The following is a 16,531-nucleotide window of genomic DNA, read 5'->3' on the forward strand; positions in this document are numbered from 1 at the left end:
CAGAGCAGACAGACTGTCTGTGAGACTGGTCTCTGTCCTGCTTGTCCTACAGAGCCTCTCTTATCTGAAATGGCACTGGACACACCCAGAATAGCATCACCCCCAGGCAACAGGTCCTTAAGAGAGGACACTGTCACATTTAACATTCAATAAAAGTCCACTGTTTTGACCATTTTCACTTGAATTAATCCTCAGCATCAAATGCATTGAGACCATTAACAGCTTTCAGATGCCTTGTACTTTAAGATATCTTGTATACCTTGTTATTGCTTGAATAAAATGTTATTTTATGAGAGCAGAAAACAAAAGGGGAAACAAAGATATACAATTGAATGCATAATTTTAACCACACTTGCTATTACAAATAACTAAGAACTAATATTTAATGTTTGCTGGAAACTGGCAATCATTTCCTCAATTATTGAAGTACACATGATCAATGACCAAAAAAAAAAAAAGATTGCTCTTTGTGCCAGTTTCCTGTATATGTGCTGCTATGTACAACACATTTCCTAGAAAATGTATCACCCGTCATTTCAAATTCTTTGTTACATATCGCAGCTGTTGAGAAGCACATTCTGCTAATGGTGCATAGCATAAACTGCAAGTTAAGCACAACACTGCTGTTCTACAGTGTCTAAACAGTTTCTACAATCAACACTGCTCCAAAAACCAGATGTTGACTTCCTGCCACTAGAGGACATGGCCTCCCTGCATGCCCTGGAGGAAAGACTCATCCAGGAAGTGAACCTGAAGCAGGAAATTGTAAGTGTTAGTTACATGTACAATGCTTTTTTCATACAAAAGGAGTATGAAGTATGGGGTATGAAAGACTATGTTTATGCATTATCTGCTGTTAAAGTAACTTATTTAATGTAAAATATTGTGAAAGCATACTGCAGAAAGGTGGTATAATTTGATATGTGATTTGTGATAACCTGCAGTATTTTTTTTTCTGTCTTTCAGATGTCCTACCTTGCTCCCACTGGTGGCAGAAATAAGTATTTTCACAAGAACTATCCAAACAGCTTAACTGGTACTGAAGAGTTAAATGAGGTTTCAAGCCAATGAAACTCTGCAAGCTCAATGTATGTGAATACAGCTCTTTTTTACATATTAGTTTTGTAACATTTGTTTGCATATGTCCAATGTATGGGTGTTATTCATTAACAAAGTGTGAAACATTTTTATTTTTGCAGAATTGGTTAAAATATGTCATAAAAATCCAGTCAAATATCTGTAGTGGTCAGTGGATACAATTTCAGTGGGGCACAGATTGGGGGCTGGTATTAATGTAACAAAGACATGTGTCCACTTCATACAGATTGCTCAGAGTAAGTTATTTGATTTAATTAAAAGCAGTACGGTATACAGTATGCATGATTAACTTAGAATGGGACCCCCTATTATTTCAAAGTACATTGACCTATATTCTATAAGTTAAAAGGGAAAAGATTACACAAATATTCACACAAAAGTAATATAAGTTCAATTAAAGTAATTTTATGAGTTTAGTGGTGTATAATTATGTTTAAAGCTTGTTTTACATTTATTAAAAAAACATTTACTGAATTACACAAATCTAACTTTGATTGGTTCTACCCATTTAGAAGCTAATGTCCGTACTGTGCTTTTACACTGCAGCTTTCTGTCTTTCACAGAATCAACACTCAAGAAGCTGCTCAGCAAGTTGATGCAGAAAATGTAATCGAAGAATGGCTTTGACTTGTCTGAGGACAGAACAGGAGGGCGCAGAAATACCGAGGAAGAAAATCAAGCTGGCAAAGCAAGACAACCAGATTTGCTTTAAATTGATTTTTAGTTTTTCCTTTACTGCATTTCAAAACTAATTTTATTAGTTAAACCGTGAGATTACTGTTACTTCAAAATGTTATGTTTGCTTACAGCAATAAATTATTGTATTATTCAAAAAAGGTTTATTTAAGAAGTATATTAAATAAAATAAAATAATAATAATAATAATAATAATAATAGTAATAATTATTATTATTATTATTATTATTAAAATGTTGCATTCTGTTTTCAATGATTGATTTTTCACACAAAAGTTAAAAAATAATGTTTTCACAAAAAGTTGCACAAAACAATATGTTTAAATACATTTTAACTCGCACACATACAATATTTTGATTGTGTTTAGTTAATTTAACATAACTGTGAACACAGTCGAATTGTATTTAGGCACAGAAAGGTTTGTCATAAACAATATTCGGTGGACAGTCCAGCATAGGAACTGGGAAATGTTTAATTACATTACATACATAATTGGTTCATTAAGAACTGGGATGGAATGAAAACCCAAACAGACTGTCCTTCCAAGACGCGTTGCTTGCACAGAACTGCTTCCAAGACAGAGTTGTGCAACACAGTATGGCAATTTCCCTGTAGAATAGAGGGGGGGTGTTTAGGAGGTAGGATTAGCACTCACAAGGAAGCAGTTTCGGTAGGCTGCCTCTTACCAGTTTTCATTTGATTTAGTTTATTTAACATATCTATCGGGGACAGTGAGGGATACGAGTGAGACGTTCTGTTTAATTGGAAGAAGTTCCGGTTCTGTGCATATTTAATTCTACATCTTGGTGTGGAAGAGAATTGGTTATTTGTGCTTTTGCTATCCCTGTGTGGCGTTTCTGTAGATAAACAGGACGTGGGACGGGTTGCTGTTGGTGTCACTTCAGCACTATTGCGAGCACAGCGTGAGTGAAAGACGATATTGTTTAAATGCGTCAGTAAAACAACTTGGCATATGTGTGCTGCTGTGATAGACTGTGAAACAAAATGGTGTATTGTAATTGTGTATTTTAAATTAATCGGTGCTTTCAAACATTGTTACTAGTAGTGGTATAAACGTAGTGTATTTTAAACTACTGTACAACGTACTTTTTTTCGCATGTTCTGACACACCTTCATTAGTGTGACTTCTCTTCAAACATGTTTATGTTTCTTCAGTGTTGTATGTATAAGAGGTAACAACATGTAACTATTCATAAGAAGTCGACAACTATTTCCCAAAGTTACGCGCTGCAGCATATCTGTAATGTCTTTGAGTTTCTATATTTGTCTCTGTAGATAGACGGGAGCTCACAATGTCCAGCTCTGTGACGACTGCCGACGGGCTGGTGATCAACACCAACGTTTACCCGCAGGGCCAGGGCGCTTTTGTCTCTAACGCCCCCCAGTCACAGAGCACCGCAGCCGGGGGCTCCCAGAGCCAGCACTCCAGGGGCGTGAAGACGTTTCTGAAAGGAGAGCCCAAAGCCATGGGGGTGAGACTCTTCAATAACTGTCCAAACTATGGCAGCCTTTGTGCATTTGACAATACAGTGGTCCTAAACCTTGCTCTTGAAGGTTCAGCTCTCAGTGACTTACCTGAAACCTTTATTGTAACAATAATTTGCTTATTTTCACTTTTGAAATTGGTTTGGCTTCACTAAAGTTGGAGCATTGAAGAGCCTTGAGTCAATATAGGGAGAGGCACAGAGTATTTTTTTTTTAATTATTATTATTATTTTTACCATAGTTGCAGTTAATTTAAAATATCTGATTAGCAGAATAAATAGATTAGTAGAACAATCCTGTAACACACTGGAAATTATAAGTAGAGTCCCTTGAGTGAATAAAAAAGAGTGGATTTCATGAGTATTTAACCCATGAGGAGCTATTTGGACATTTTGTAGTGTTACAATCTGGAACTAAAATGTATTTAATTGGGATTTTATGTCACTGATCTACACAGTATTATATCATGTTGAATATATATACACACAGCTGTGGAAAAAATTAAGAGACCACTTAACATTGATTTTTGAACTTGGAGTGGTCTCTTAATTCGTTCCAGAGCTGTGTGTGTGTATGTGTGTGTGTGTGTGTGTGTGTGTGTGTGTGTGTATATATATATATAATTTTAATTAACTACAAATACAAAACTGAAAAGTTTTGATTACAGAAGTATTAGTTAGAAATTAGTTGAATATAGTCCATCAAGTGTCACATGATCTCAGATTCAATACACCCGTTTCTGGAGGCCCAAAGAGGATGTCAGAGAGCACATCCAAGCAACATGAAGGCCAAGGAGAGAAAGTTTTGGAAAAACACCTGTCAAGGTTGGGCTATTAAAAAGGAATCCCAGACTTTTAACATTCCCTGGGACACAGTTAAATCCATTATTTATTGATTTTTTAAAAGGAAATCTGGCACAACCATGACTGTCTAGTGCAGGCCATCAACTAACACTGAGTTAACGGGCAAGGAAGTCGGTGGTCAGAGTGAAGCCATCAAGAGGCCAATGGTAACTTTGAAGGGACAGAGTTCCATGGCCAGGACTGGAGAAACTGTTGATATGTCAACTAATACCTGTGTGCTCCACAAAATTGGGCTATATGGAATAGAGGCACGGAGAAAGACATTACACACAAAATCATGTTTTGATAAGGCCTGTGGAAGACACCGCAAAGTTGTGTCAAAAGGTTCTCTGGTTGGATGAGACCAAAGTTGATGGAGCCTAATATAGGAAAATCCTAGAGAAAGACCTCATTCAATCTGAAAGAGACCTTAGACAAGGGTGGAGGTTCACATGATCCTAAACACACAGCCAAGGCTACACTGGCATGGTTTTACACAAGAGGCTGAGTGTCCTAGAATGTTTTGTATGTGGTGTTAATCAAAGGGAGAGAATCCCAATTAATACCATTTTCATTCCAGATTGTAAAATATTGAAATGTGAAAAAGTCCTTGAGGGGTGAATACTTCTACAATCCACTATATGCCATCATCCACATTTGATATGGTGTTATTAATTATTACTCAATTTTTTTGCCAGGGTGACTTACAATTGTTACAAGATATCACATTTACCCATTTGTATAACAACTGGGCATTTACTGGAGCAATCTAGGTAAAGTACCTTGCTCAAGGGTACAACAGCAGTAGAGTCGAGAGCCCCTAACCACTACTCCACACTACTGCCCAATTAATATCTAATTGAGGAAATAATTAACTGAGCGCTCCAGCTGGTATGACAAGTAGGAGACACCTGCGGTCCATGAGGAGCTGAGCTTGTGATACTTGAGACAGTGTTGGAAGAGGCTTGTCATGAATATACAGACCTCTTTGAACAGCACAGTGGAGTAGAGGTTAGAGTTCTGGTCTTGAGCAAAGGTACTCTACCCAGAATGCTGCAGTGAAAAGTCAGCTGTATAAACCACATCACTTTGCCAAAAATTGTCAGTCAAATAACTTAACTACAGCTCTGGAAGAAATTAAGAGACCACTCCAAGTTCAGAAATCAATGTTAAGTGGTCTCTTAATGTTTTTCAGAGCTTTATAAGAGACTCGCCCATTTATTTAAAGTTATATTGGGTGGTTTGTATTTTTGATCACTGTTATTATTGTATTGCCTGTTTTTTGTTACCTGAACAGGCAGCCCAGATTATGCTCGGATTATTCAACTTCTTCACTGGCCTGATTGCAGTGCTAGCGATCGAGTATCGTGTTGTTCTGTTGGCAGTGCTGTGCTGGTATGCCGTATCAGTGAGTCTTATCTGAACCTTTCCCGTTGCGTCTGTACCAATGTTTCCAGCTCAGTGCAAGCCTCAGTGCAAGTGTCATTTAATTAATTCAATAATACTCATAAGTAATTAAAAAGCAGTACGTATCACTGTATATAGATAAATGGACTACCAACCAGTGTGTTATAATCTTTTCTGACAGTACTTGTAATATTAGTCCTTTTATCCCTGCTAGATAGCACTTCACAGTTTTATTATGCCCGTTGTGCTTTTGATTGATGTCCTCCTTGCTCCCTTTCCCGTTGCCCTTGACTGTGACCCTACATCTTGACAGTACTTAGCTTTCACCTTCCAGGATGTAGGACCTCACTTACTGTAATTGTGTAAATTGTAAATTGGAATTTGTAAAATGTATTTTGTATTACTATCTTTTAGTTAACTTGAATTTGTAATGATTGATGCCTTGTACTTAACTGTATTTTTGCACTTATGTTGTAAGTCGCCCTGGATAAGGGCATCTGCCAAGAAAAAAAAAATTAATAATAATAATAATAATAATAATAATAATAATATCAGCACTCCTATTTTCTTCTTTGTATGCAAATTATGTCTGATTTTGTCTGGTTTATTGTGTTCTGCAGTTCAGCTTTCATTTAAGAATGAAGAGGCCCCATTCACTTAAGGTTCATAAAAGCTGAGGCAATACATCAGATTCAAACAATCATGCAGGATGTCCTATAAGTTTAAGTGAGGTGGCATTTTACAATGTCAATGGTCCGTGTTACTTCGTATGCTTCAGAAATTAGCCTAGCCCAATACAGTCAGTGTGGCACAAGATGGGTATCTTCTCATGAGGTACACCTGAAAATCAGTTGCATTTCACTTCAATCACACATTTGCAGGATGTTTTCATTTTAAAGGATTGAGGAAGTGAAAAACAGCTACATAGCTACACTTATTGGGGCTTAGTGTCCCAGCAGTGTTGAGTCATGAAACTAAAGCAATTTTAAGGTCTCAGTCCTCCAGTGATTGTGAGCACACACTCAAGAGTTTGGCTTCATTAAGTTCAGTTAACGTGATATGCAAGTGTGAGGAGGATGATTGTTCATGATGTATTATTTTTTTACTGTAATACACTCAAATCCTTGGGACTGAAACAGCTTTCCCCCTTACCTCCTCTGTACCTCTTCTCGGGGGCTCTCTGGGTGCATGCCGAGAGGGCGCCGCGCTTGTCTGTGGTGAGCGCAGCCACTAGCCGGTGTGTGACCTTCCCTTAATATTCTTTGAACGCTGCTGTAGAACTGGCTAGATTAGGAATGTGGTACTTTGGATGGACAACCAGCTTAGGCGCTCTGGTAGCTGACCTGTGCATTGCTTATGTTGTTACTTCTGTATGCAGAAACAGGCCACAAATCCTTTAACGGCAGCTTTCCCCTTTAGAACCTGCAAGCTCCAAGAAAGCAGGGGAAATGTACTGGGAAAGCTCAAGATGCATTTGACACTCAAGAACATATCAAAGCACATTTATTGAATAGTATTTCAAATTATTGGGGAAAGACACCTCCTATATTTGTCTAGGTCAAACGGATTCAGAGATTTGACCATCGGTAAATTTCACCTAGTTGATATGGGCAGCCATCTTGAATTTACGATTAACTAGACCCAAACTAACCTCATAAGCCTTTCAATCAATGAGGCAACCTTGATTTGGTGGAAAAGACCAAAGGTTCTATAGGTGGCCTACTTGGATTTTGGCAGCCATTTTGAAACATGGCTGCTACCAGATTTTTCCATTTTTTTCAAAATTCCACCTAGTGAAGTTTTAAAGCCATATGTGTCTATTACTTAAGTCAACATTCAAATTCTCTTAAGTAGCTGATGTATACAGGTCTATAGGGCAGGCTCTGGACTATCCCTGTAAGGTTTTGGGCTGTTGAAACAGTCTGGACATTAGTTTGGCATTTTTTATAACCAAAAGTTAGTGTAATTCCTACATACAAAAATCTAATTTTGCATGAAAAGTATTATGACCACTGTTACTTTATTCCATATCCAGTCCATTTATCATCAATATTAACCATTTGAGTTCACAGTGAATTGCAGGTTATGCTAAAAATCAACCCCATAGAAGCCAAAAGACAAAATCATGATTGTAACATGTTGTTTGATTACAGACTTTCCCCTTATCCTGTGTCTCTCCACCATCTTTTTCAGGTCATTACCGCTTTGGCCCTCAACATTTTCAGTGCAGTCTCGGCAGATCTCAATCATTGTTTTCTTTTTCCAATTTGAGTCTGAGTATCCCAACTGTACATATGAAGATCCCAGTTATGATTATTATGAATGCAGAGGCATGCAGAGTCAATGGGTGAGTCATTTGTTTTAGCAAATTCATAATTTGATTTGTTACTGGTGGAATTCTGTGCACTGTTTCTAGCCCGGCTCCAGCACAGACCCGGTGTTCAAAGTCGCAGCTAAATCTATAAAAAATTGAGATGAATATGAAGATAGAGAAAGACCCATTTCTTCAGTGCTGGAGATAAGTACATGTAGCGTAAGGTACACTTATAAATTTCAATTAAAGAAGTGAATTTATAGTATCACCTTATCACGAATCCTGGAATCTTGTAGAACTCAATTTCTGTAATAATTGGACGCAGACACCAATTCCAAAGATATAAATTGTCAAATTTATTCAAAAACAAAGACTAAATGTAGCACTACACTAATTATACAAAAGGGAAAAACTAATTAAAATTCAACTCTAGATCAACAAATCAAAGACAAATCACTTCCGTGACCAAATCAAAGACCATGGGATCGCATATGATAACACACAAATCATTAAACAAAAAAGGTTATAAACACATTGACTACAATACCGGTTAGTAAGACGAAGGTGAGTCTCTCATTAGTGTTGTTAGTCAGACATTAAATAACTACGCAGGTTAGTATTTAATGTCAGGTAACTTCTCGTTATATATATATATCAGTCTCATTTGCGTTTAGGTGCCGAGAAAGATCCTATCATTACTTGTTACCACAATTTCCTAATAATAACTGATTATTATTCAATGATTAAGGATAGGCAGGGCCACCAATAATCTAATGTCTATTAATGTGTGTTAATTTCAGACTAAACAGTTAAACAGGAATGAGAAGATATTTCTTGGCGTTGACAGATTTTATTTCTAAAATTATCAACAAAACAGTTTAGCACAAAATCTTCTTTGTAAGCAGGGTTCCACCGTAGTTACGGGCCCTGTTTGTTCCAAGGGTCAAGTTTCTTAAGACTCAAATAGCTATTTAAATGACTGAACACTTTCGTATACAGTCGACTTGTCCAGCTGTAAAACTCCACTGATCAGGTGGGCACAGGCGGGCATGCGCAGTCTGTAAAGTTCTTTATTTAATAAAGTCCTTTAAAAGAATTCTTCGTACGGCTCAATCTCCTTCTCCGAGTTTAACTCTTCTGTTGCCGGCAAAGACTTGGTTGGTTTCTAGTTCCGGTTCGGGCTACAGAGCTACAGGTTGAGCTGTGGCAGCGAGTTACTGGTTCAGGTGAGAGAGAGAGAGAAAGAGGTTGTGCGCTGTTCTTTATATGTCTGTCCAGTCAATAGGTGATTGGTTCTTGAGTTTTTGAGATTGGATTTCGGTTTCAGCCCCCAGTGTCCTATTGGAGGGGGGCTTGATTTATGACTGATGTCAATCCATGCCATCTTTTGGAAATGCCGGTTGGCCCGGGTTCGTAGCTCTGTGTCTGGATTTCGGCTCTCATCCATTTCAAAGAGTTTTTTATTACCTACAGGCCCCTTTCTCCAGACATCTCATAGCAGGATTCCAAACTATTTGGCCTATTCTCGGTGCCATCCTCCCCAAAACTGTCACTTTGATGTAAACCAGTTCCAAGCTGATGAGTTAAGGAAATCTGATAACTTTGGGGGGGAGAGGTATTCTTTAGATCAGTGCTTCAGCTCAGAGCTAAAATGCTAAAATACACCCAACATAACGCTACATACAACAACCCCAAATGTACCTGAAAAGCAAAATGACCTTCCTTGATTTTGTGGTGGCTATGCAGAAATCAAAGCAAAGAATTAATTGTGTTCATATTTCAGGTGAATTATTTGTTGTTTTGTTACTGTGGAAACTGATGGAGAACATTTAGGAAAGGCAAATAATCTACTGAGGTCAGCAGGCTAACATTGTAATTTCAGACCAATGGCACTAGGTTCCAAAGTTCCAGTTAAGCAATAATATTGGTGCTGCTAGTTCCCAGTGTGGGAGCAGCTACATCTAATCTAATCTCAGGCCGGAGCTGGCTTGGAAACAGGATGCAGGATTCCAGCAAGAGTTATTGCAGTGTTATATTGTGATTCTTTCTTGCAGACTATACACAATGGCTTAGTGGGCTTGACGATTGCTCTCTCACTCCTGGAGCTCTGCATTGCCGTCACTGTCTCGGCTTTCGGGTGCCAAGCCATCTTCCAAGACAAGCGTTTGGTGAGAGACCGAGATATTATCATTGCTGGTCAACTCTTATTGTCCCCTCTGCCTAGCTTCAGATATTCAACATTTTCTCTACATTCTCCTTTTCCTCCTTTTCTTTGTTCTATTTCTCCTTCTCCAGCAGGCCATGGGTGTCCAGCAACCTCAGGCACCAATGACGGGCTCCAGCTCCTTGGACTACCAGCCATTGGTGGACCCAGATGATTCCAGTGTCCCCATGTGACCCCCCACTCCATACCAACCCACTGACAAAGGCCCCCCACTCCCTTGCCACACCAGGCCACCTCGGCATTGTCATCTTGCAGTTTAAAGCTCGTCCAGCTGCTCCCCTTAGAATCCCAAGTGCTGTTTATTAACCTGCTGAATCAGGGGAACAAACCACAGATACCCAGCAAGCGTAGCTGAGGTCACTGCTTGAAGACATAGCTGTAATGAGTGTTTATGGAAAGTTCTATAATTTAGCATTAAAGTAACAGGTCTCGTTCTGGAACTTGTTCCAATTGGAGCTCTCCGTCTCTATATCTTCTGCTTAGCTTGCTTTAAAGATAACATAGAGATGGCTTAATTATAAACAGATAATTGTTTACTTTTTGTGTATAAAAGCCTCTGTCTTTCTGTATTGAGTCAGAGCAACTTTGTATGTTTTTAGATTCATTGTTCAACCTGATTATAGGCTGAGTTTCTTCCACATAAGTAAAACGTACTCTCTCAATGTATGTAATTCATCCAATTCATGTGCACCACAGCACCGATCAAGAACTTTCTGATCACCTTGCTGCTGTAACAACCATACTGCCTGGAGGGGAGGCAACCATTAGGCCTAGGCCCTAAGCCATGGACCCCCAGAGATTTATTTTCTCCTACACACCATCCAGAGGAGTTTTTTGTTTTTCTCTCCTCTCCTAAATGGTTTATTTATTTAAATATTCATTTACACTATTTTAGATCATGTAAACTGTTTAAATGAAACTGTTTCTATTTAATTTAACTTTATTGTATTTTTTATGTATTCTTTTATTTTGCTGTACATTTGTTGTATGTTTACTAGTCTGTAAAGCACTCTGTGGCTACCCTGTGAAGGTACAAATAAAATTGATTGATTGATATGCCAGGTTCTGTGTATTGCTAGAAACAGATTGACCAACGGTTCATTCAAATAAAATTGCCAGTTAATTCCAGTTAGGAGTGGCAAATACTTAATGGAATCACTCAATTTAAACATGACACAAAGTCATGACTCAACTGACCCAATACGGACCAGAAATCAATGAAAACAGAACTCAGACAGCAGCTGGAATTTTGAGAGCTAATAAGTATTGATGGCGGAAATAGACATTTGCGAAGAACACATGCAGTCTCTCATGAAATGTTAATCATTTAATTGTCAAAGCAAATGGTGCCACTTGCCATGTCATCTACCCTGGCCAATGGTCATATAGGTTGAGTTCATTAAGAAGATTATGACTAATTAGGTCTCTCCTTTGAAGCTGTGCATCTCAATTAATCAATTAACCATCGATTAGACAGGTGTGTCTAAAGGTGGACTTGGTATTCAAATGCCTGTGTGTGAACAGTTCCTTTGTATCAATTGTCTGGGACTAGCAACAACCATGAGAGTAGGGATTGTCATTGTGGTTTTGCTGGTGGGTTCTGGCATAGGTAAGTGTTTCACACAGCCCATTAGCTACTGTTTTGTTTGAAGACTTGTAGTTTGTGTAGCCCTCTTCTACTGGATTAATGTTGTTTTCAATCTAAATCCTATTAGTTATGGAGATGAAATGTATTCTGCTTGAGATGCACATGGAGATGGTGACTGCGTACTGCTCTAATGGATCCCTCTCCCTTCAGTGTGGGTAGCTGAAGCCCTGCAGTGTGAGGCTGTCCCTGGTGTCCTGAAGCAGATTGATGCTGGTGCTGGCAGAGTGTGTGGCATCTTGAAAGAGGGCAAAGTCGTGGAGTTCTGTGATGATGGTTGGGTTGATCTAGAGGCATCTGGTAACCATGTCACTCTCCTTCCTTCAGAGCCCGCTCCTTCTCATCCCTGGCCCTTAAGTGGTGGAACGACCTGCCCACTGAAGTCAAAACAGCAGAGCCCTTGACCTCATTCCGGCGCTTACTCAAGACGCATCTCTTCTGACACCACTTGTAATATTGGTCATCTATCCCTGCTAGATAAAATTTCAGCTTATTATGCTCCTCGCGTTCTTGATTGTTTTCCTCCTTGCTCCCTTTCCCGTAGCCCTAGTCTGTAACCCTACATCTTGACAGCACATAGCTTTCACCGTCCATGATGTAGGAAGTCTTTTACTGTACTTGTGTAAATTGGAATTGGAATTTGTAAAATGTATTTTGAATTGCTATGTTTTAGCTAAGTTGAATTTGTAATGATTGCCTTGTACTTCTCTGTATTTTTGCACTTATGTTGTAAGTCGCCCTGGATAAGGGCGTGTGCCAAGAAATAAAAATAATAAGAAGAAGAAGGTCAGTGTAGGGCCTGCTGGGCTCTGGAGAGTTGGCCTTGATGGCCTGGTCTTCAAGTGGTTTCAAAAAGGCTGGGTCCAGGTGAATCCAGGTAAGGCCTGGATGTGATCTACTGCATCCCTTGCTTAAAATCTCAACCTGCACCAGCTGTCTATTAGGTCACATTCTTGATGTAGACCCTCTTTCATTCCTCTGGCAGGCAACCTGAACCAGATTGATGCTGGTGGGGACAAGTTTGTGGTGAGCTGCAATCCCTCCAGTGGCATTGTCTGTCTAAACCACAGGCCTGCACTGCGCTACGCTGGCTCTTGCAGTGGGTCCTGGATGGCAGTCCAAGGCGAGCTTAAGTACTACTCCTGTGGGCCTGTTGGGTGCTATGGGATGAACAAACTAGATGAAAGCCATGTCACGCTTGTTGTCAGTGGGGATTCCTGTCCTGGCCCCGAGAAGTGGTACTGCATTCCAGGCTCCTTGTCCATGGTGGAAGTGAGTGCGGATGGTGAAGTGCATGTAGTGAACAAACATGGCTCGGTATTCAAAAGGTGAGGTTCCAGCTGTTCAATGTGAGAAGGTTATGCTGCTAATGGATGGGTTTGAATGGCTAGTCGAATTGGACTGGGGAGAGGAAGGTTGTGAGATGCTTGACTATAGCCTCTGTATGAACTGACTGGACAAGAGTACGTCCTGTCAAGGGGCTTGTTTGGACCATCTCTAGAAGCCTCAATGCTCTGGCTCCTGACTTCTCCCTTTTGCCTTTCAGGAGTGGTGTCAGTGCCTGTAACCCCTTTGACAGTGGGTGGGAACATCTAAGGGTAGCTGGAATAAGCAGCCATGTGTCGTATGATCGTGGAGTCCTCTGGATTATCTGCAGAAGTGGCGAAGTCCAGAAATGCAGGTTCTCTGAAGCCCTGCCATCTGAGTAAATGTTGACCTCTTGTGTAGGCTGATGCTACTTTTGAGTTGACATGGCTTTGGGAGAAGTGTACTTCTCTGGCTCCCACATGCTTTGTGATCTTTGTTCCATGTGTTAATAAAGCTCTAGGAAAACTAACTGACCATCTGTTTTGATCAAGCTTCTCTGCCTTCAAGTGTATTCTTCCATCCTGGCTGATGCCATGAAGCCAAATGCACACCAGTGTTTGTTCTAGAAATGGATTATCCCAATTCCCTTGACTTCACTTCTTGCCTATGATTCTGTGGCGTACAGGAACACTTCTAGCTTTGTGTGCATGCAAGCACAGTCCACCTCCGCTGGCTCAATGGCATGGCAGATGGCACCTTGCTAATGTATGGTGGGTGGGGAGCCCTGTATGCCTTAGCTTCTCGTGGCAGGAGGATTTCTCTCCCTCTCTTCAGCATAACCTCACAAGGATCTCATCTTGGATGTAGATCTGACCTCTCTAGGATGAATGGTAGGGGAATCCTAGAATCCCACTTGATCATTCAAACCATAATTTATACTCGTGCTGAACAGGAAACAAGCAAGTCCCACTCTTTCCACATTCTCGCCTATTCCAGCTTCTAATGGTTGGCTAATGTGCCAAAATAGTTGGGAAGGAGGGGAGGCAGCCTTGGGCCTTGGACCCCTGAGAAAACTTCCGCAGCCAATACAATCTTCTGCTTCTTTCACCAATGAGCAATGTTACAAAATGTTGACTCATTTCACTAACAAGGTCGACAGCATTCATGACATGCTCTAGAATTGTTCAGTAGTGGTTCAGTAAATCCCAGGTTACACTGCTGAAGAAGTAAGAAGTATATTACAGAAAATGGAAATACAGGTTAGCTCTGAGCTCTCCTGTCACATTAAGTGAAAAAAGAGAACTAGTGTTAGGAGTTGAAAGAAGCCTTTGTGATGATTTACTTTATACTACAGACAAAACATTTTAGCAGAATATACTGAAAACCTTACAACGTGCTAATATATGCAGTGAAAGAAATGCCTTTCATAAGGAGGATCTCTGGTGTTGTGTAAACCACAAATTATTTCTACAGATGACCAGTTTATTCCACATGGGAGATATACACTTTATGAATCATATCCTGAAGGAACCGATGTTTGATCCATAGTTGGCAAAGGTGCATTTGAAGAAGACGTTGGTGTTCTCGTTGAGACACAGTAGGCCGAGGGCGCGGCTTTAAAGATAGTCACACGGCATCTTTAACAAACTGAAGTGATGGTTGACTTGGTGGAGAAACAAGTTAAAATATTAAAATTAGGTTTCCCAGATTATAGGAATCTATAACATATGGTGAAACAGCTCAAATGGCTCCGCAGTAGCATAAGTCCTTGTGTTGATAGTTTCAATTATAAAGTGTTTTGGTGGATGTGTCAAATTACAAATAAAAATAATGAAGCAAACAATACAGTTAGCTCATATAGCACACAATTGATGCAAAATATTTCCATTGTCCTTCTCTTAAGATTGGTCAAGGACCAAAAGGAGGGATATGTAGAATTAACAATTTATGTAAGTTAATATTCAACAGAAATATTTATAAACTCAATGTACTTCAGAACAGGACAATAACAGATATATGCAGACCTTTGTATTCTATAAACAACCGGAATTACAGAACAGGAAAATGACAACTAAAATGACTTTCATATTCTGTGAAAAGCAACAAAATGTATGCATTATGTAGCTAGTAACTGGAGATTGACCCTCATGACTTGCGGCAGGAAAGAAACATAATTTGACTGTAAAATAATATGCATAATATGCACTGTAAAAGCTCCAGGAAATTGTAGATGGCCACTGCACATTCCATAAGAGAGCTCAAATATTTACTAAGGCATGGAGAATAAACATTGCCCTTACTTTACTTACTTTACTTTACTTACTCTTACTTTAAGTCTGTGGAGAGAAAAAAATAGAAGAAGAAAAAATCTCCGCGACCCAAAACAATCATATCTTCTGAACAGTGTTTATAACATCACAATAAAGACTGGACAATCGATACATACTAGCTTTAACTGCAAAGTCGAAAATCCCAGTTCGCACATGTAGATTGTTGTGAATGGCAGCAACAACAGTGTGTCAAAATCACTAGGAGGCAACAACTCGTGACTATGCCACCCCAGGTTGGGGGACTCCACAGTATCTCCCCACACAGAAACCTTTGATCTCGGCACACCAACACAGCAGATGGTAAGGAGTAACAATGTTTTTATTTGTACAACATACAATAAAACCATGCAATAAAACAGCCCAGGGCTATTGTTCTACACACAAAGGGGGTACAAAGAATGCAAATAAAATATAATACAAAAGTTAAGAACTAGAAGAAAAGTATTAGAACATAAGAAAGTTTACAAGCAAGAGGAGGCCATTCGACCCATCATTCTCGTTTGGTGTCCATTAATAACTGAGTGATCCAAGGATCCTATCCAGTCTATTTTTAAATGTTCCCAAACCTTCAGCTTCTACCACATTGCTGGGTAGTTTGTTCCAGATTGTGATTACTCTCTGTGTGAAGAAGTGTCTCCTGTTTTGCGTTTTGAATGCCTTAAAGCCCAATTTCCCCTTCCAAAACAAATAATAAAATTATGCCGTTCATAATCCTAGGCAAAAAGTGAATACAAATACCTTTCACCTTTTTCCCCCTAAGCTATGACTCTGTGCAAGATGAAGTCTTACACTTCTACTCAATGAGGAGAATGGCCACACTGGGGAGACAAGGAAAACAGGTAAGTTGCACAGTCAAAGGATTTCAAACATGTATACTAATTCCAATCACTAATTTCTTTATCCACAGGTGCGCCACTGCCCAATGCTGTAGGAGAAAACAGTTAACAATTACACTGTGGATTGCCATAGTGAAAACTCCATCCTCTCTGCTGCTCAGGTCCACCTGCATTGGACCCCAGTCGTTCTCTGTATTCACACACTGTGGCTTAGACAGCTCTGTGCTGCGCCGCAGACAATAGAAGATTAGGCTGCACTCCACCTGCTCGCTGCGTACAATCCAATGCGTTTGGAATATGTACAAGATCTGTTGAATACCAGTTG

At 39.6% G+C, this 16,531-nt stretch overlaps 1 protein-coding gene across 3 annotated transcripts; it reads left to right on the forward strand.

The window, feature by feature from the left end:
- Nucleotides 1-2,427: 2,427 nt before the first annotated feature.
- Nucleotides 2,428-13,569, forward strand: LOC136767678 (membrane-spanning 4-domains subfamily A member 4D). 3 transcript variants are annotated; one of them, XM_066721622.1, is made up of 9 exons: nucleotides 2,428-2,464; nucleotides 2,658-2,717; nucleotides 3,091-3,287; nucleotides 5,440-5,537; nucleotides 7,743-7,896; nucleotides 9,918-10,031; nucleotides 10,159-12,609; nucleotides 12,718-13,060; nucleotides 13,279-13,569. In XM_066721622.1, the coding sequence occupies exons 3-7, from the start codon at nucleotides 3,108-3,110 to the stop codon at nucleotides 10,258-10,260; spliced, it is 648 nt and encodes a 215-aa protein (XP_066577719.1). In that variant the 5' UTR covers nucleotides 2,428-2,464; nucleotides 2,658-2,717; nucleotides 3,091-3,107; the 3' UTR covers nucleotides 10,261-12,609; nucleotides 12,718-13,060; nucleotides 13,279-13,569. The 3 variants fall into 3 exon arrangements, with proteins under 3 accessions (XP_066577719.1, XP_066577721.1, XP_066577718.1); XM_066721624.1 differs by lacking the exon at nucleotides 2,428-2,464 and having other exon boundaries at nucleotides 2,471-2,717; nucleotides 5,440-5,550; nucleotides 7,822-7,896; XM_066721621.1 differs by lacking the exon at nucleotides 2,428-2,464 and having other exon boundaries at nucleotides 2,471-2,717.
- The last annotated feature ends 2,962 nt before the right edge of the window (nucleotides 13,570-16,531 follow it).

Source organism: Amia ocellicauda, chromosome 14 (assembly GCF_036373705.1).
Source record: "Amia ocellicauda isolate fAmiCal2 chromosome 14, fAmiCal2.hap1, whole genome shotgun sequence".
NCBI lineage: Eukaryota > Metazoa > Chordata > Actinopteri > Amiiformes > Amiidae > Amia > Amia ocellicauda.

Excerpts from the sequence above, each read along its gene's own strand:
- LOC136767678 (XM_066721622.1), top strand. The coding sequence starts at position 3,108 with ATGTCCAGCTCTGTGACGACTGCCGACGGGCTGGTGATCAACACCAAC. Across the intron at positions 5,538-7,742 it reads CTGTTGGCAGTGCTGTGCTG|GTCATTACCGCTTTGGCCCT; the intron begins GTATGCCGTATC and ends CATCTTTTTCAG. Across the intron at positions 7,897-9,917 it reads GAGGCATGCAGAGTCAATGG|ACTATACACAATGGCTTAGT; the intron begins GTGAGTCATTTG and ends TCTTTCTTGCAG.